Source organism: Mangifera indica, chromosome 13 (genome assembly GCF_011075055.1).
Source record: "Mangifera indica cultivar Alphonso chromosome 13, CATAS_Mindica_2.1, whole genome shotgun sequence".
Classification (NCBI taxonomy): domain Eukaryota; kingdom Viridiplantae; phylum Streptophyta; class Magnoliopsida; order Sapindales; family Anacardiaceae; genus Mangifera; species Mangifera indica.
The window spans coordinates 1,140,440-1,161,217 of record NC_058149.1 but is presented as its reverse complement, the minus strand read 5'-3'; the positions used below and the strand labels follow the sequence as shown (position 1 = coordinate 1,161,217).

General features: G+C 34.3%; 2 protein-coding genes across 4 annotated transcripts; both read right to left on the bottom strand.

Moving 5' to 3' along the window:
* Positions 1–3,469: 3,469 nt before the first annotated feature.
* Positions 3,470–7,321, bottom strand: LOC123194027 (putative leucine-rich repeat receptor-like serine/threonine-protein kinase At2g24130). Its single transcript, XM_044607140.1, has 2 exons — positions 4,768–7,321; positions 3,470–3,912 (listed from the first exon to the last, which is right to left on the bottom strand). The coding sequence occupies exons 1-2, from the start codon at positions 7,319–7,321 to the stop codon at positions 3,509–3,511; spliced, it is 2,958 nt and encodes a 985-aa protein (XP_044463075.1). The 3' UTR covers positions 3,470–3,508.
* Positions 7,322–12,821: 5,500 nt separating this feature from the next.
* Positions 12,822–17,098, bottom strand: LOC123195288 (pentatricopeptide repeat-containing protein At4g30825, chloroplastic). 3 transcript variants are annotated; one of them, XM_044608954.1, is made up of 2 exons: positions 14,067–17,098; positions 12,822–13,493 (listed from the first exon to the last, which is right to left on the bottom strand). In XM_044608954.1, the coding sequence occupies exon 1, from the start codon at positions 16,937–16,939 to the stop codon at positions 14,174–14,176; it is 2,766 nt and encodes a 921-aa protein (XP_044464889.1). In that variant the 5' UTR covers positions 16,940–17,098; the 3' UTR covers positions 12,822–13,493; positions 14,067–14,173. The 3 variants fall into 3 exon arrangements, with proteins under 3 accessions (XP_044464889.1, XP_044464890.1, XP_044464891.1); XM_044608955.1 differs by having other exon boundaries at positions 12,822–13,280; XM_044608956.1 differs by having other exon boundaries at positions 12,822–13,188.
* Between the last annotated feature and the right edge of the window lie 3,680 nt (positions 17,099–20,778).

The window sequence follows — 20,778 nt, the reverse complement described above, 5'->3', positions numbered from 1 at the left end:
TAACCAAACCACTTATTTACACACTGCCTAATACAATTATACATGCAACTCTACCTCACACAACTAGAGATCCTTAATAGTGAAAAAGGGGTGGTCAAACTTTTTGGCAATAGACAAACAAGCCTTAGCTAAGACACATCAAGTTATAATTTCACATTATTATAGCTTTGCAATCTCTCATTACTCTAATAATAACAACATTATGGACACCTACTCTTGAATATTTTTGACAAACCACGTTAAAAATTGACTCCTCATTTTCTTTATTGTGTCTTTTGCCAACCTTGCACTCAAGTCCATCCAAATTTGATGTATATCAGTGCTAACTTCCACACGAACAAGCATGGACAAAAACTATAATTTTTTTTTTTTTAATCTTGCATGCTTATCAACACTACTTTATGAGAATCTAGATAATTTTGAACATCTTGAAGAACTTACAAATATTCGTAGTGGCAAGTGTGATTCATGTTTACATTAGTACTATATTGATATATGTTTGTAATCAACAAATGAAAGGTGATGTGTTAGTGCAGGTAGGTCAAAAATATGGTGGTGGAAATCAGTTTAAGTTATATATAAAGAGACTACTCATGAAGATTTATAAGAGTTTTATATTATGAGGCTACAAATTGCTTCACAAGATATCGAAATTTTTTAACTTTTCTACCTGTAAGTGTATCAAATTCTCCCATGAAATTGAAGGAGATTGGTGGAACGTGAGACTTTGTTTTCCAGGCAAGCAAGGGCCACTAGGCATTTGATAACATAATCAATAAAATTATGTGTATAAATAATAAACATAAATTTGAGTACAAATAATAAGATATTATTATATGATTCAGTAATTTTGAATTAGAGATAAAACAATATCTAATTATATAATAATAAATCATTGTTTATATGCAAGTTTAAACCTATTGTTTGTATATATAATGATACTTTAATGTAAATGATGAAAGTTCAACGTTTAGGGGTAAATTTTACATGGATAAAATATAAAAAAAATATTAATTATATATGAGTATTTCATATCACTTTAATATAATAAGACAAAACTGATCAAATAGTATGTGAATTTTGAAACTACCAAGACGTATTTTAGCTTGCATAGACACATACAAATGTTAACAGGCAATTGAGATGAAAAATTATTTTGCAATCTTTTGATTATTGTAATATCGCAAAGTGCAAATTCTTAAAGAAGAATAATCTGACCATCAAATCTTACTATCTTCATACTTTAATATTATAATATTGGAATATTTATCCTCTAACCATTTTCATTTCTTTATCAACAGAAGAAAATAAAGGGGAAGAGAATTCAGTGATAACAATAAAAAATAAAAACACATAGAATGTATATAATTTTTTTCCATGTTTCAACTCTACACTTCATATATATATATATATATATATATATATATATATATATATATATATAGACTAACCATAGATAGAACAGTTCATTAAAGTGTAAAATTATAAAATTCGGTTGAAAGGATCTAAGTTTAATTTTATATTTCTGCAAATAAACTTAAATACATATATTAACATCTTTTGATATGTTTATATCAAAGTGAAAATCTTAGATGATAGATTACTGAATTAGTCTTTATATATATATATATATATATATATATATATATATATATATATATATATATATATATTGAATTGGTTAAAAACAAAAACATCCCATACAATATCAAATGCTTTTTTCTTTTATGAACATTGTGTCTTTATCTTGTTCAAACTACACAATTTGTGGTCTACACAAGTAATTAATTGGCTAGGAATTCATCATTTTCAATGATTGTCTTATTGATTAATATCTAATTAAGCCTATCCTTCGCTTAGGACAATTTCACCTACTATCACAAAGACCATGTTCTAGTGATATTACTTTCTTAATAATTAATAAGTATGTTATTATATAAATCAAATGAGATTATAAAAAGAAAGCTCCAAGTCCATTTTGATAATCAATATAAGTTTTTTCACTAGTGGGAGATTAGGGATATTATCACTCTTCCTCCACTACCCAATTCTCTATCAATATTGGTAGGCCAAAAGAGCAACATTCCTTCTAGATAGAAACTTAATTGCACATCTTGTTTATCCCAAAAGAAATTAGTCTATTTTATGCATAGGCCAAAAGACTTATTTCCACCCAAAGTTTAGTCCATTGTTAAACTCATTCCCACTAACTTTTAAAAATTTAAATATTTATCTATCATCCAAATATATTAGTGAAATCTGTTAATTTAATTATAAATTACTAACTGACCCTTTTTGACATTTATGTATACATACATATAAAAAACTAAAATTTAATAGATTGCATTATTCAAAAAACTGACTTTTCCCCCTTGTCTTAGGGTTTCATATTATTCAAAAATTTTATCTTACATCCAGCCCCAAAGTTTAAAAACATTACACTTGCACTCCTGTCTTTTACCATTTTCACAATGAACTTTGACAACTTCTCCCTTCATCTTTGACCTACAAAGAAATCTAAGAAACAATGACTCGATCTTGTTGAATAAGACAATTGACAAAAAAAATTGACATTGCCAATGAAAATCCTAGGAACCGAGCCAATGCTCCTATGCGCGAATCGAATAAGATGGTTTATGACGTACTAGAGTGAATTACTAGGAAAAACAATCATAAAAAAGAGAAAATGCATTTTATGGAGGCATAATTGTAATATTTTAAAATTTGAGGGCAACTATTATTGGTAAAATAATAAAAGCCTAAAAGAGGGGGGGATAAGGTAAGTTTTTAAAACTAAGCTAAAAAACTTGTTAATTTTTAAAACTAAGCTTGGGAAAGGGAATAATTTTTTTTTTCAATATTAATAGTTAAATGATATTTTTATTCTTATAACTAATAAATTTCACCAACAGATTTATATGATGGATGAATATTTGAATTTTCGAAAGTTAGCGAATATAAATTTGATGATGGACTAAACCTTGAATGGGAATAAGTCTTTTAGCCTTATGCAAACAATAATATTTAATACACTAACAATAAGTATAAATACAAATACAAATATTGACATGTTATTAGATAATTAAATAATTTTGAATTAAAAATAAAACAATACTTAATCACATGATAATATATCATTATTATACTCATATTTACACCTATTGTTAGTGCATATACTATCACTCTTTAAGCAAATAGAATAGTTTAGTTATAAAGACATTCAATGAATAATAGTTGTTTCATGAAACACAAGCTTGGTTTGAGATCCCAATAAACCAATTAATTGTTAAATATTATTGCAAAAAGCGTTTGACAAAGTCTCCCTTTGGTTGGTTCTATTATAATATAAAAAGATGTGCGTATCTTCGGATTTGGGTGTTGAAAAGAAAATCTCTTTATATATAAATATATATGTATAATTTATTATCATGAAAAGAAATCCAATAAATCAACACAATTAATGGCCAATTATTGATAGTCACAAATTTCTCAAACTCAATGAGCCTAATCACACTAGAACATCTCCCTTAAGAGTGGCTTCTTGAATCACATAGGAGGAAGGATTGGAGAGATACTGCTTCAACCTACCCATTTCACTGGCAACATCAAGCATGGTTGGCCTTGTGGAAGGAGAGTATTGGGTGCACAGAAGGCCAAGCTCAATCAATTCCAAAAAAACATCACGCCAAATGACTCTGTTGTAATTAAATGGTGGCATCTTATACCTAACAATTGCCTGTTCAACTATTGGCTCTAGCCTATCTGGGTAGTGACGTTTCATCCATTCATACAAGCTTGAGCCATCCTGAAATAGCACATCTGTTGGCCTCCTTCCTGTCACAATCTCTAGCAATAACACCCCGAAACTGTATACGTCTCCTTCTGTTGATGCCCTTTTCCCCATTCCATACTCTGAAAATATTATCAAGTTAACAAGGATGAACAGTGTCAAAGATAAAGTACTATCGATAAACAGCTTCTTACTGAAACCCTGAAGGAAAGCAAGCTTTTTATTCAATAAGACTGCCCTCATTAATCTGTTAAGAAGGTCTGTATAGGAAAATTCAAGATCAAATGGGTTTTCTTTTCACGAGATGGCGAGTAAACCATTAAAAAAAAACAGGTTTTCTAGTGTACAAGAAAAACCTCAAAATGGTAAAAAGACTAGTCAAGTAATCCACTGTTAAAGCCTCGTGCTTCAATAAACCTTAAAAGAATAGTCTAGCAACCCATTGCTACGGTTTCACACTTCAATATGAGAATATCATATGACACAAGTGTGTACATTTAAATCCAATTATGAGAATAGAATAGAGTTAAACATGGGTTCACTGACTCCAAATTTAAATATTTCACACGATAACTAACTATTCTACTCATAATGAGTTACTTTAATATTATTTATAGATTGTATCATAGTTAACCCTAGCTAGTGCATCTCAGGAATACTTTTTCATAGTATTATAGAGTAAAACCCACCTAATCATCATGCTTGACTATTTTACAACAAAAGAAGGATTGAGTTAAAAATGGGAAAGTGAAAGATAATGAGTCAACCATATTTACATCTGCAAAAGAACTCTACGATACAAACAGCTAAAAAGTCAGAAAAAAATTCAACAATTAATATATAAAACGTTATAAAAAGATCATTTGTAGTTATAATAATTTCAATTTAAATAGTAATGATAACCTCTTTTTCAGAAATTATGTGTTAATTTATCTCTAATTAAAAAATAAAGGCAATTTTATGTGCATACTACTTACCAGGAGCAATATACCCAACAGATCCACATAACAATCCATCTGTTGAGGTAAAGGACATTGGATCACTGGAAGCATTAGAACTCTCTTCAACTCCTTTAACCAATTTTGCTATTCCAAAATCAGCTACCAAAGCTGTCATGTCATCATCAAGAAGAATGTTGCTTGGTTTGAGATCACAGTGCACAACTTTCACCGGAGAGCAATGGTGCAAATAGGCCAACCCTTCAGCTACATCACAACAAACATTCACAAGCTGCTCCAAGTCCAGGCCATGGCTGCACCCATGGCTTGGATACAGATGCCTTTCCAGGCTCCCATTTGACATGAGTGGCAGAACCAGTGCCTTAAAATCTGGCCTGCTGCAAATGGTGATGATTCTTATCAGGTTTCTGTGTCTTGTCCTCTTCAGGATTTGGCATTCTCTTTTGAAACTCCCTGTGAGCTCCCCAGCTGTCTTTGAGTCCAGAACTTTGACAGCAATTCTTGTGTTGTCTTGAAGAATTCCCTTGTAGACATGGCCGAACCGGCCTGAACCAATTAGGCTTGAAGGACTGAACCCTCCTGTGGCTTCAATGAGTTGTTTGTAGGAGACTCTAGGATACTTGGGCTCTTCTTTATCTTTCTCTTCATCTTCAAGGTCTCCTCCTTTGAAGTCTGACAGTTGCCTTCTGAATTTTGATCTGCGTACAAGGGGGTATCCGAATATGCTGATTGCAGCAGAAGTAAACAGTGTGAGGAGAATTGGCAGAATGACCAAATGAAAATTATGTTTCTTTTTGCAATTTGGCATGCCTTTTATTGATCCACAGAGGGCATTATTACCCTGGAAAGAGTCCATGGTGAGAGATGAAAAGGCTCCCTTGCTGGAAACGTTTCCAGTGAACTTGTTGAAAGAGAAGTTGAGTTCCTTCAGAGTTGACGATGCCTGGAAAGACTCCGGAATTTCACCGGACAATCTGTTTGATGACACATCAACTTCTTTAAGATAAGGCAGCTGGCCTACTGAAGATGGAAGAGGGCCTTCCAAGACATTACCAGAAAGATTGAGAGATTCCAGGGCAATGCAGCTTCCAAGCTGTGGCGGAATTGTGCCGGAGAGACTATTCAAAGACAGATCAATTGCAAGCACCATGTCCATCTTACTCAGCTCCAATGGCAGAAGCCCTTCCAGGAGATTGTTGGACAAGTTTAAGTATATCTTCAGGCTCCTCAATCCTGTAACTTCACTTGGAATTATTCCAGAAATTCTATTGTGAGAGAGGTCTAGAATCTCTAAATTAACACATTTTCCCAGACTTGGAGGGATTGTTCCTGTGAGCTGATTTTCATTAAGCAAAAGTCTTCTCAGCTGGGAAAGATTAGCAAAACTATCTGGAATCAAACCCGAAAACTTGTTTTTCGATAAATCAAGAAGACCAAGATGAGGAAGATCACCCAGAGCTGAAGGAATCTCACCAGAAAGTGAATTATTTGACAAGTAAACTCTCTCAAGTTTCTTCATGGCACACAGCTCAGGTGGAATGGTTCCATTCAAGAGGTTACTAGACAAGTTCAAAAGGGTGAGATTGACAAGTTTAGAAATGTGAGGAGGGATTGAGCCATAAATGAGATTCTCATCAAGATGAATCTCTAGAAGTTGGGCTGAAAGATCACCAATAATAGAAGGTATCTCTCCACCAAGATTGTTTCCAGCTAATTCAAGTTCTTGAAAGTTAGAGGAATTAACTAAAGAAGCAAAAAATGGTTCAAGGTTAGTGTTACCATCATGGCTAACAAAGTCATTGTAAGACAAGAAGAGGTATTGCAACTGTGGCATTTTATGTATAATCTCTGAAGGCAACTCCCCGGTGAACATATTCGACTCCAAATCAAGCCATTGGAGTTTCGAAGAGTTTGCAAGAGCTTTAGGAATCTTGCCCTCTAATATATTAGACCAAAGGAGAAGATAGTTCAAATTTATAAGCTTACATTCATTCTTCAAAGGGATTTCACCACTTATGGAATTGTTCGAGAGGTCTAAGTATTGCAATGAAGCAGAAGACTTGTTGCAGAAGAGTGAAGGAGGGATGTTTCCCACAAGCCTGTTACCTCCTAGATTAAGATAAACAAGTTGGTGCAAGTTCCCCAACTTCTCAGGAATGCTACCTTGAAGAAAATTCCAGGTTAGGCTAAGTTGAGTGAGTTGAACAAGGTTTACAAGCTCTTCAGGAATGTGACCTTCAAAGGAGTTACATGAAAGATCAAGAATGGATAAAGAAGAAAGATTTGCAAGAGCAGGAGAAATAGTGCCATGAAGAGACCTTGAACTAAGATCAAGTTCTATTACTTGGTCGCTGCCATTGTTGCACTTCACACCAGTCCAATTGCAGACATGAACACCTGGAGATTTCCAGGTTTCAAGAGCTTTTTCAGGGTCTGAAACAATTCCCTTCTTGAATGAGAGCAATGAAGCTCGATCTTTCATTATTTGAGAACTCATAGTTCCTTCCACCTCCACAAACGACACAATGACCAAACATAGAAAACAAAACATGGAAAATTTACACGATCCCATTTTGGAAAACCAACTTATTGTTCTGTTCAACTCTAAAAATTGAAGAAAACTATTGAAAATGAACACATAGAGAGAGCTAGAGCAAGAGCTAGAGAAGCTATATTTTTCTGTGTACTGTGCACAAGCACTGCGACTTACATTATATAATAAAAAAGATTATGACATGATAACACGGAAATTATACAAGTCTAAATACAAATAACCAAGTTGATGATGATGATGAGGTGGCTGTGCCTAACTGCAGCTGTGAAGATTGACCGGTGAGAAGTCAACCACTACAGGGTGGACAAGTGTGAAATGGTGAGAGGTTGACAGGTGAAGAAATTAACATTGGAAGCTGGAGAAGGGATTAGTGGTATACTTGTCAGCTTTGGACCTAACACTTATTGTTAATGTTGTTTGTTGTTTTTGTCTTTGTGTTTGAGTTTGTGTTTGTGGTTGCTTGTGGGGTTTGTGAAGACTTGTTAGTGGAGGATGCGTTTTTAAGGAAGATAATTTAACTAAATAGGGAGCATGCTTTTAGAGATTATGTGGCCTACTTGGTGCTTGGATTTTGGCATATTTGTCTGCCCAACTGATGCACTTCACGACTTTGATGATGTCAGTACATTTTGCAGAATAATAAAATTATGTTAATAATTTTTTAATATATAATTAAGTATACAGATAATATATCATAATATGATTGAATAATTTTGAATTAAAAATGTAATAATACTTAATTATAAGATGATATATTATTTATATATCTAATAATCTATTTAAAGATATGTATATATAATAGGGCAAAGGACTATTTCCCACCCATGTTTTAGCCGTTTCTCAATCACATATCCACATCAGATGAAAAACCCAATCACCCACCTAAAATTTAATCTGTCTGTTTCACCCACATTTTTTCAGTTAGATTAAGGGGCAAATTAGTAATTTCATTAATAATATTAAATAATTAAAATTTTATCTAATTTTCCCCCTTTAATTTGAAAAACTAACATTTGTCCCCTGAATTAAGTTTTAAAAAATTCACTTTTTCCCCTGAAATGCAGCCACTTTTTTCGGCGACGGTTAAGAAGATTTCGTCCAGAGGTTAAACACCTCTGGACGACGATCGTCGTCCAAGAAGGACGACCGTCGTCCAGAACGGTCGACGCTTCGTCCAGATCTGGACGACGCTTCGTTATCCAGATCTCGTCGACGAAGCGTCGTCCAGTCTGGAAGACGAAGCGTCGTCCAGTCTGGACGACGAGCGTCGTCCAGAGAATGGACGACAACGCTCCGTCGTCTAGAGAATGGACGATCGTAGTCCATTCTAGGGACGAGCGTCGTCCAGAGAATGGACGAGCTCTCGTCACTCTCCCTCCAGCCACGTCGTCGCCGATGGCCGGAGGGAAAATGAAAAAAAAATTAGGGATTTGAGGGGGTGAAAGTTACTTTTTAAAGTTTAGGGATGGGGGTAAAGTGTAACTTTTAAAATCGGAGGGGGAAAATGTGATAGAATTAAATCAGTGGAATATAAACAGTAAAATGACGGTTTTACCCCTCTATTTAATGGAAAATTTAACGGCAGATGTGGGTGGAAACAAACAGAACAAATTTTGGGTGGGTGATTGGGTTTTTCATCTGGTGTGGGTATGTGATTGAGAAACGGCTAAAACATGGGTGGGAAATAGTCCTTTTCCCTATATAATATTACTTTTTGACCAAGCCATTGGTTATGTGGCCACTTGTCATGTGACTTGCGAACAAGAGTTTGTGCGGCCATGCAAAGCTAGTAAAGGAATTAGCGCATGGGACATGTTTAAGTGTCTCTTATTAGAGTTTGCATACAGAAGTTGTATTAAATAAAATGAGATATAATGTGCTGAAAAAAGACAGATTGAACATACTTGCTCCTTTACCTTTTAACCCAGTATTAATCTTATTCAGTTTTGGTGAATCTTCGATCTCCATCAACTGCCCGTGACTTTTTATCGATTTGGGTTTTGCACAAAAAATCTTATGTTATTGTGTTGCTCATTTTGTATTTTGTTTGTCATTTATATATATTCTCTGGGTTTCATAAGAATATATGTGATCATGGATTTGCTTTTCCACCATTAATAACTTAACAAATACCCAGCAGAAGAAACTTAACCATCTTTACATAATCTGAAGATGATCTTGTACAATATTGTAATGCGTGGAGGCCTGGTTAACAGTTTATAATGAAGCTATATATATATTAATCAATGTTGTGGAGTATATAAAATTAGCCCTCTTGCAAATAAACTATACTACTACCAGAGAAAGGATATGGAGAACTGTAAAGTTTCTGACCAGAAAGAGAGCATTGATTTGAAAATTTTTTATTAGACATGTTGAGTGAAACCAGGCAAAATCAAGTTGAATTAATTTATGAACACAATGTGGCTTGAATTTAATGTTCTATGTTCAAATTCTGAAATCAATCAAGAATTCTTGTATCGCCTAAGGCTGAAAAACAGTATATCTTCAATTTAGCTTTCTCACCATTGAATATGAATCCTGAGTCACATCTTTGAAAATGCATCCAATCTTTATTGTGATGACTTATGCTATATACATAAAAGAATGGGTGGATTTGATCTAAATGGGGTCAAATCGTTTATTCATCTGATGACGATATTAATTAGAAAGATAGGACAACTTTATTTTATTCAGTGTGAAGAAGATAGTTCATGCTACCCAGTTAACATATGCCTTGTAAAATATAATAAGGGAAAAGGACTATTTCCCACCCAAATTTTAGTGCAATCTCAAAAATATACTCATGATAAATAAAAAACCCAAACATCTATCCATCTCTAAACAGTAGTTAAGTTTTCTATTAAATATGAGGATAAAACTGTCATTTTACTATTTATGTTAAAGTTATATAATTTTATCCTATTTTCCATCTCCGATTTTAAAAATTAACTTTTACCCTCATACTTGAACTTTGAAAAGTGACTTTAATTCCCCCCCCTTAAATCCCTAATTTTTTTTTCACTCTCCCTCTGGCCACCAGCGACGGTGTGGCTAGAGGGAGAGTGGCGAGCGTTGTCCAGATCTGGATGATGCTAGTCCACCTTCACTGGACGACGGAGCATAATCCATTCTTTGGACAACGCTCGTCATCCATTCTTTGGACAACGCTCACCATCCATTTTGGATGACCCTCGTCGTCTAGTGAGGACGACGCTCCGTCGTCCAGAGGTCGACCTTTGAACGAAAACTCCTCCATCGTTAGTCCACCATCACCAGAGAAAGTGACTAGATTTCAAGGGGAAAAAATGAATCTTTTAAAACTTAATTTAGGAGAAAAAATGTTAGTTTTTCAAATTAAAAGGGGAAAATGAGATAAAATTTTAATATTATTGATAAAATGATGAATTTACCCCTTAACCCTAGCAAAAAATATGTGGGTGTGTTCTAACATATTAAACTTTGTGTGTGTATTTAGGGTTTTCTTCTGTCATGGTATATTTTTGAGATTAGACTAAAACTTAATGGAAAATTGTCTTTTTCCCTATATAATAATTGAGAAACAAACAGCAACAAGAAGCCTGCTAAATATCCATATTCTTTATTTGCCCGGATTTTAATTGATCAGTTTGGCCTTTCAAAGTTCTAAACTGTGGACTTGGTTATGGTTTCTTGAACTGACTGTTTATATGATTGTAAGCTTCAGGTTGATAGGAAATTGTTTAAACAGACTGTGATGACCTCGGTGTATGGTGTCACTTATGATGGGGCGAGAGAGCAAATAAAATGAAGATTAGAGGAGAAGGGTCTTATTACTGATGACGGACAGCTCTTTTCTGCTGCTTGCTATGCTGCCAAAGTAAGCAATTAGCATTCTGATTGTGATCATTTGGAATGTTTCAGGGCTGGATTCGAGCCGAACTGAATTTAAGCTCGGCTCGGTTTGCAGAAATGGAGCTCAAGCTTGAGTTCAAACTCGTCGAACTTGTTGCAAATGAGCTCGAGCTTGAATTGATTTCGAGCTTTAACTTAATTGTTATTAAAATGACATCGTTTTAATATATATTAGTCAAAACAATATCATTTTATATCAAAATTTTTAATTTGCGAGTTTCATGAATAGCTTGAGCTTATTTAGGACTAGCTCATTTTGGACTCGTTCGAGCCGAGCTTTGAACAAGCTCCATTCGAATCCGACCCTACTCGCAATCATTGATCAGAAAATTTCAGTACAATCAATTATGAGCCTCAGTTCTTGATTTTCATGACCGTATTTTATTGGATTCTTATTCGTTACTTTGTATATTTACAGCTTAAAGGGTCTTGCTATTCTACAAGTGATTCCTCTCAAGCTTAAAATATCTTTCTTAGGTGACATTGACGGCCCTTGGAGAGATATTCCAAGCTGCAAGCGGCATAATGGGTTGGCTTGGTGATTGTCTAAAGGTATTACTGTTTGCAATAAAATCATATGCACTCAGTATTGAGTACTCACATAATGTGGGATCATTTTAAGAAGTTGAATGCCTTCTTCTTGATGTGTTCAATGCTTTATTTTATATGTGAATGATGAAAAACTTTGCCCGGTGCTGAAACTATAGCCTGAACCAAATATATACCCACTCCACATCAATGTGCTCAAATAATTTGGTGATAGTATGGCAACTGAACTCAGTAGAATATCTCTCCAAGTTTCGGCGTTGCAGCAGGAGGGTAATTCAGTAAGCGTATGTATGTCTTTTGTCTATGTGACATCCTTAGATAAATCTCATATAAATAGAGTATGAGAGTAATGATGGGTTTGTATGTGATTCCACATCACTTGGAGATGTTATGACTGGATAAATAGTCTGTGAGTTCATTACTGTCAAGACGCATTTTAACTTGTAAAACATAAAAGCAAAACCATGATACACTCTATATCCAAAATGGAAAATATATTAATAGTATATTAGGTTATTAGACCAAATATGTTACACTCTAGCTCTTAGCTTCTTATCTTTGCACAAGTCTGTTGTAAATTTTATTATCATTTCAATTTTCCAGGTACATATTAGAAAGCAGAGAACTGCATTTCCTCCAAATTCTGTTCACTCACTGGACAGTTCTCACATGACGATGACTCCTGTTGCCTACAGGGATGCTAGATTACATTTTGCAGGTTTGTTTTCCTAGTCTGCTGAAGTGAGATCAATCTTGTTCATTTTTCTTTTGTAATCATTTAAATTCTGTAAGTTTCCCTTAAAACATTGTTCTTCTCTTCTGTCATATAATGGAATTTCTTTTTATTGATACTCCAATTATAAAACTGGACAACCTATTCTAAATCACTGTGCTTTTCAGCTTGCCCTGAAACATGCTCAAGGAATCTGATATGTTAATTTTATGTCTCATCATCTAAATATAAAATTGAGTACTCAATCACATGATAAAGTGCATCACCATGAAAATGGAGCGATTTGATCTAGGAGGACTATGAAAATGTTTTGAATCTCAAATCTACCAGTACTATACTAGCTAATATAAATGAATTTTCATATAAATTTCATATCTACATACATCATCTGTTTTACAGACATTACAAAGACAACTCTATACATCAATTCATCTGTTTAACAGACATTACAAAGAAAATATACTGAAGATGCAATTGAGACCGTTTCAATAACAGTAACAATCAATTCAGTTTACCAGGGAATAAACTGTGTTTACTTCACAAAAGTAAAAATTTTTGTTTAACCTCATGAAGGAACGGTGAGCAGCATGGACTCCTTCAAAAGCCATATTATCTGCAATCTGCCTGCTCGGTTAATTTTCCAGGAGTAGTTTTACTTCTATAAACTGGCTGCAAAGATGCAAGTTCTCACTTCTTGATACTCCTGCACCTGCGGTGTGTGAAAGTCAGCACTGCAAGCTAACCACTGTTTTTCTCAGCCAATTTAACTTGTGGACTGTGTAGAATCTTCAGGCTTTGCACCTGATTTTAGAAAATTCTCCAAAACCATTCAGCTAATAGAGGCAACAAGCTTAAAAATACGATTTATAGAATAAGGGGGACATCTATATGGAACTGGAGGAAAGTTGATGCCAACACATTTTGTGCTATGTAGTAGAACGTTTCAGATAATTATGGGTGCTCTTTAGACCGTGCATACAAAAGTTCCAAGCAATTGAAGGGGCATATTAATTTCAGATTTGAAAACAGACAGAAAACAGCAAATTAAAATGTTAGCCACCATTCATAAAAGCTGCTTCATAGATTCAGTTAAAAAGCTGTATATACTTTGAATGTGCAACCACAGAGCAAATAAAAGCCAAAAACTGAAAGGGTCCAGGAAAACAGTTTGGAATTGATGGAATTTCTTAAAGCCAGTCAGCAAATGTTAAGACTGACAAGCAGCATTAACTAGATTTCTGTAAGAAATTTATGGTGTAGGTTATTTATGTAAGACATTTTAAAACCAGGTCTAACAGCAATAGCATGGGGAAATAGCACTAAAAATCAATCAAAAGAAGCTTCACAATCCTTTTTCGACAATTAGAGATACACCAGCTTAGGATCATATACAAGATGGCGCTAAAGGGTAAATACAAGAATATCCAAACTAATCAGGCTTACCATATTTTTTGGCCTGTGTCAAGATGAATGAGCATATAATCAAAGAGAAGCTATTGGAACATGATCATTACTGTAAATGACATTACTCCACTTGACTAGTAAATTAAATTAGCCACATTAATTTCACCAAGATCAATATCTTACCATGGCAATGAAATTTCATGTGGATGTGAATGATCTGAAGTCCAGGTCTTTCAGGTGTAAAGAGATGTAAGCACACCAAAAAGATCACAAAGATCAGCTCTGTGTACTCATATACCCATCTGCTTCACCCACAAAGACCACTTAATTGCCTCTAAAAACTTATCATTCTTCCGCAGTGCAGCTATCAGATTGGTGTATGTTATCCTGTCAGGTTCTATACCACTCTCTCTCATTTCTTTTACCAAATCAACTGCATCCTCAACCATTCCAGCAATGCCATATGCCTTAATTAAAGTGTTATAGCTGCACAAATCAGGACCGAGCCCACAATCCTTCAGTTCTGTCAGCACACTAGCAACATCATGGATCCAACCTTTCTCTCCATAGATATTGATCATGATGTTGTAAGTATAGTGATCAGAAGCACAACTTGCTTCCTTCATTCTCTGCAGGACACTTCTAAAATTCTCCATTTGACCTTCTTTCCCATATGCATCCAACATACAATTGTAGGCTTCAAGGGAAACTGAAAAGCCATCAAATTGCATTTTCTGAACAGTTGATGACATATTTGTTAAGTCCTTATGTTGACCATAGGCAGCAATTATAGTATTGTAAGAAATTACATCCGCTAAACCTAGGCTTTTAGCCCGCAAGAACAACTTCCTAACTTTCTTGAAAAGCTTTGCTTTTCCATACACATCAAGCATGGTATTGACAGTGATAGTACTGGGAGTAAACCCACACTGAAGCATCTCATTCAAAATTCTTGAAAGCTCATCAATTGGGAGGGCATGAACACAACAATTTATGACACAATTATACAAGTCCTGATCCCAAGTAATTCCACTTTTCAAGATTTTATAATACAGAGATGCTAACTTATCCTGCATCCCACACTTTTGATAAATACGGAGCATATCACGGTACAAATAAATGTCAGGAACAATGTCTTGCTGTTTCTCCATGGTTTCTAATACAGCGCAAGCATCTTTCAAAGATCCAGCTTTGACATACATTCTTACGACAATGCTAAAGGCAATCATGTCCAAGACAATTCCTGAAGATTTCAACCTTAGATAAAGTTTTTCTGCTTCAGTGAACAGACCCATAACGCTGTAAGTGTCAATCATTGTGCAAGTGATGTGCAAATTTGGCTTGCCATCATAACTGGGCATGTGAGAGTATATCTTAACAGCATTCTCAAGATGACCTGACTCCTTGCAAGAGCAAATTAACAAATGATACAAATTATCCTCAAAAACTGGATCTTTCCACTTCTTGTCTCCCAAGACAATCATAGCATCATCAACCAGTCCATGTTTCACATAAGCCATGACCAGAATGGAGCAAGAAGTTGGGTTGACTAAAACATGTTGATAAAAGGACCCTTTCAAAATAAGAGGCACTTTATCAATTCTTCCAGCCCTTTTGTGGGCTTGCAAAAGAGTACCAAGGATGGAGGAGTGTTGGCAACCCATCTTCAGCATATCATCAAGAATTTTTACAGCACCCTCCCCATCCTCATGTTTGGCTTGCAAGTTTACTAGAGTGTACAAGTTAGATGAGTTTGGCTTGTAACCCAGCCGCTTAAGTTCCTTATAATACCTTGCAGCCTCCCTATAGTTTCCAGCTTTACCCCAACCTTCAATCATGGAGCGGTAAGTTGTTTCATCTGGCACCAAAGCAGCATCTGGGATACTTAGGAATAGGCGTTGAGCAGCATCCATATTGGATACTTTCCCATACCCAGTAATTAAAGTATTGAAAGCAATTATATTAAGTGAAAACCCTGCTTCTTGCATTGAGACAAATACTTGTTCAGCCTCCTCTAACTTGCCTTGCTGACAATAAGCGTTAAGCATAACCAACCAATTCTCCAACTTCAGAACTATTTTATCTTCTTTCATTAAGCCAATGACCTCTTCTGCTTTGTCATACAAACTCATACGGGTATAAATTGTGATCATTGCTGAGTAAGCAGATTCACAAATGATTCCGAAATTTCTCATCTGAGAAAACGCAAATTCTGCCTCTGCAACATTCCAACCCTTCTGGTAAAGGCCCATGAGCATGCCAAAGGTGGCAACGTTAGGCTGAACATCACATTCCAACATCATATGGAACCACTTTGCACCCAACTCTACAAGCCCACGTTTACTACACGCATAAAGAAGCGTATTAAAAACCTGAAAAGTCATCTCATTACCCAACTGATTACTCACTTCCATAACCATCCTCTCTGCTGCACCCCAATCTGCTCTCCTACCAAACACTCGAAGAACCAAATTATAAGCAGTCAAATTCTTTTCCAACTTCCCATTACTCCCCATCCATTCAAAAAATTTCAAAGTGTTACTATCACTGCACCTCTCAAGCCGTTTCAAGATTGCATTACATCTCTCCACACCCAAATTTACCCCAACAACAGAATAATCAACATCCAATTCACCATTATTAACAAAAAAAACCTCCTTTTCTCGTTCCCTATCACTCCTCTTAAAACTAAAATTCAAACCCAAATCTCTTTTAACCTCTTTCTTCCACCCATAACCTCTCCTCCTAACTTTACGCGAAAAATTCGATTTTTCTACGTCCACAACCCCATTTCCCAGATTACCTTTTCTGAAAACAGTCTCATTATCAGTTTCATTCACTTCATTACCGTTAGACACCCCAATTTCTGAAGCACAAAGGTTGACATGCTTGACCCTATTCAAAGTAGAGATTATACAACACCTAGTGAAATGAATGTACCTAGAAACTGAAAAAATGGGACAGTTATCAGACAACTGAACTGGGTTGGAACTGAAACTGAACTTCCTTAACTCAATTGAATCCAGAGAGATTGGCAACAACTTCAATGAAGCCATCAGACGTAAGCAATTAAATGACCAAACTTAAACTTAACATCAAATTTGGACTGATAAAAAAGAGTTCTTGAGCGAGTTGTGAGAATACCTTGGGATTTTTGTTCGGATAAAATCGTTGTTGAAGCAGAGGAGCAAAATGAAAGCATATAAAAATTTCCTGTTCTGTTTTTCTCTGTATTGTAGACAAACTATCGGGGGCCCAGTGAAGTTTTCTGCTTGGTCTTGGCCCTACTGGAAATGGACAGAAAAGTGGGGCCCTTGTATGCTTTCATCGTAAAATCCTAGCAACAGACATGGCAGTTTCGTAATCCCAGTACCATTACTGTTTTCTTGAAATCCAAGTAACACTACCTTAATGGCAGCTAGGATGTTTCAAACTGGTTAACCGGGCTGATTTAATATTATTCGAACTGATTTAAAAATTAATCAGTTTTAAACCTATTTAAAAAGATTAATTAATCAAATTGAATTTCTGATTACTCAATTTTAAATCTAATTTTAGAAGGTCACTCTACTTTGAATTTTTTTTCAATTATTTAAAAATTAGTCTCGAGCTTACTTTAATAACCCAATTGAAAAGCCGATTTTGTTATATTTTTAAAACAAATCTAAATTAGTTTTTCAAACGACATATTTTTCAATTTGAATATTATTTTAGTTTGGTTGTCAAATTCTTTTGAATACCCAAATGGTAGTGTAGTGATATCCCGACAACATAAGTGGGCAAGACAGATTTGTAATCCCAATAGCATAACAATTATATTGGAGTTTCGCAAAATCCCAGTAACACTACCAGAATGGTCATGCAGTTTCTTCGACCCAAGTAATGTTACCAAAACAATGCATCCTAAAATCCCAGTACCGATATTACTGCAATGGATTTCCTTAAAATTCTAATACGAATGATGCAATTGTAACCCAGTAATGTTATCAAAATGAAGCAGTTTCGTAAATTGCCATTAATGTTACCCAGTGCATGCCGTTTGATTATAACGTTCAAATAAGTAAATGAATTGGTGAAGTTTTGTAAAATCTCAGTAATGTTACCATAAGAAAATAGTGTATGTTTGTATACATAAATAAAGTTGGTAGAGTTCGAATATCTTAATCTTCGTGTTAGTTCTTGTTAAAAATATCTTTCCCTGTCCTTGAGTGGTAGAATCAAAATTTTTGTTTAAGAAAATTCTAAAGAAAAAAGAGCACATAGAAAAGAAGTTTAAAGAAGTTTGTTTAATAAAGGGAAATTATTAAAAATAGGCAAAATTAAAGGGGTCTAAGCGAAATCACCCAAAAAATTCAGGTTTAAGCAAAAATGCCCAGGTTTTGTGAAATGATGAAACTACCCCCATATATAAACACAATAAATTTTCACTGTGCAATTCAAAGAGCTTACCACCTCCCACGGCAATCCCACGGCGAACGTCATTTTGACCGATTTTCTTGCTTTCCGGTAATCGAAAAAGGCAAAGAAGGTTAGTATATCTCCTGTAATCTTGTTTGGATCAAGTTATTGCCCATATTATTGAGATTTGGTTGAGATTTTTGGGTTGAAATTTTAGGGTTTACGGTTTGAACAATGCTTAAAATGTTTCGATTTTTGGTTGTTTTCGTTGAATTGATTGAAGGGTTTTGTGTTATACAACGTGTAAATTTGATTTATGTGAAAATCGGAGGTCGAAACGACCAAAATTTGGCTGAAAATGGCTGTCGAATGGATCGGCAGTCTTGCCGTGAGAACAGCGTTTCCCACGGCAAACGATATATCCCACGACAGTGTATTGAGCATGGGTTAGTTGGGGGGGGGGGGGGGGTAAAGTGGTTTTTTTAAAATGTTGGGAAGCTGGATGAGATTCGTTAGAACACAGCGGTTTTTTGGAAATTTGTCATATAACAGTGGACATTTTCAATTAAGGAATATTCATGAGGGGGTAAATTGAAAATTTTCTTATGTAGGGTTTCTGATTGTGTAGTTTTTGAATTTTATATCCGTTTTTTCTGTTTTAGGGTTTTTCCATATGTATTTTTCAAATTTAAAATTCGAGTTTTCAAATTTTGGTGCTTTTTGACATAATTTACGATGTAATGACGTAATTTCAACTTAATATTTCAATTTTTTCGTTTATAGTATATCTTGATTCGTGTTTTTGAATTTTAGTTACGTTTTTCCATATTTTGTCTTTTGATGATATACCGATTCGTTTTTTTCAAATTTTCAAATGATTTTTCAGTTAGCGACATTCATAGGTATTTCAACTGATAGAGTTCGAATTTCAGTTCCGTTTTTTCGAATTTCACCATTTTAGGATATATCAATTGATATTTTCAAGATTTCCGAACGATTTTTCGATTATTGTCACTTTAAGGTATTTCAACGTATAGAATTCGAATCTCAATTCCGTTTTTCTGAATTTCACCATTTTAGGATATATCGATTCGTATTTTCAACATTTCCGAACGATTTTTTGATTATCGTCACTTTAAGGTATTTCAACGTATAGAATTTGAATTTCAATTCCGTTTTTCTGAATTTCACCATTTCAGGATATATCGATTCGTATTTTCAAGATTTCCGAATGATTTTTTGATTATCGTCACTTTAAGGTATTTCAACGTATAGAATTCGAATTTCAATTCCGTTTTTATGAATTTCACCATTTCAGGATATATCAATTCGTATTTTCAAGATTTTCGAACGATTTTTCGATTATCGTCACTTTAAGGTATTTCAACGTATAGAATTCGAATTTCAATTCCGTTTTCCTGAATTGCACCATTTCAGGATATATCGATTCATATTTTCAAGATTTCCGAACGATTTTTTGATTATAGTCACTTTAAGGTATTTCAACGTATAGAATTCGAATTTCAATTCTGTTTTTCTGAATTTCACCATTTCAGAATATATCGATTCGTATTTTCAAGATTTTCGAACAATTTTTCGATTATCGTCACTTTAAGGTATTTCAACGTATAGAATTCGAATTTCAATTCCGTTTTTCTGAATTTCACCATTTCAGGATATATCGATTCGTATTTTCAAGATTTTTGAACGATTTTTCGATTATCGTCACTTTAAGGTATTTCAACGTATAGAATTCGAATTTCAATTCCGTTTATCTGAATTTCACCATTTCAGGATATATTGATTCGTATTTTCAAGATTTTCGAACGATTTTTCGATTATCGTTACTTTAAGGTATTTCAACGTATAAAATTCGAATTTTAATTTCGTTTTTCTGAATTTCACCATTTCAGGATATATCGATTTGTATTTTCAAGATTTTAGAATGATTTTTCGATTATCGTTACTTTAAGGTATTTCAACGTATAGAATTCGAATTTCAATTCTGTTTTTCTGAATTTCACCATTTCAGGATATATCGATTCGTATTTTCAAGATTTCTGAACGATTTTTTGATTATCGTCACTTTAAGGTATTTCAACGTATAGAATTCGAATTTCAATTCTGTTTTTCTGAATTTCATTATTTTAGGATATATCGATTCGTATTTTCAAGATTTTCGAACGATTTTCGATTATCGTCACTTTAAGGTATTTAAACGTATAGAATTCGAATTTCAATTTCGTTTTTCTGAACTTCACCATTTCAGGATATATCGATTCGTATTTTCAAGATTTTCGAACGATTTTTTATTATCGTCACTTTAAGGTATTTCAACGTATAGAATATGAATTTCAATTCCGTTTTTCTGAATTTCACCATTTTAGGATATATCGATTCGTATTTTCAAGATTTCTAAACGATTTTTCGATTATCATCACTTTAAGGTATTTCAACGTATAGAATTTGAATTTGAATTCTGTTTTTCTGAATTTCA

What these genes read in the sequence shown, in the direction of transcription:
- LOC123194027 (XM_044607140.1), bottom strand. Translation starts at nt 7,321, where the DNA reads ATGGGATCGTGTAAATTTTCCATGTTTTGTTTTCTATGTTTGGTCATT. An exon ending in TGTTGGGTATATTGCTCCTG is followed by an intron (nt 3,913 to 4,767) that starts GTAAGTAGTATG and finishes TAATATTTTCAG; the next exon opens with AGTATGGAATGGGGAAAAGG.
- LOC123195288 (XM_044608954.1), bottom strand. Translation starts at nt 16,939, where the DNA reads ATGGCTTCATTGAAGTTGTTGCCAATCTCTCTGGATTCAATTGAGTTA.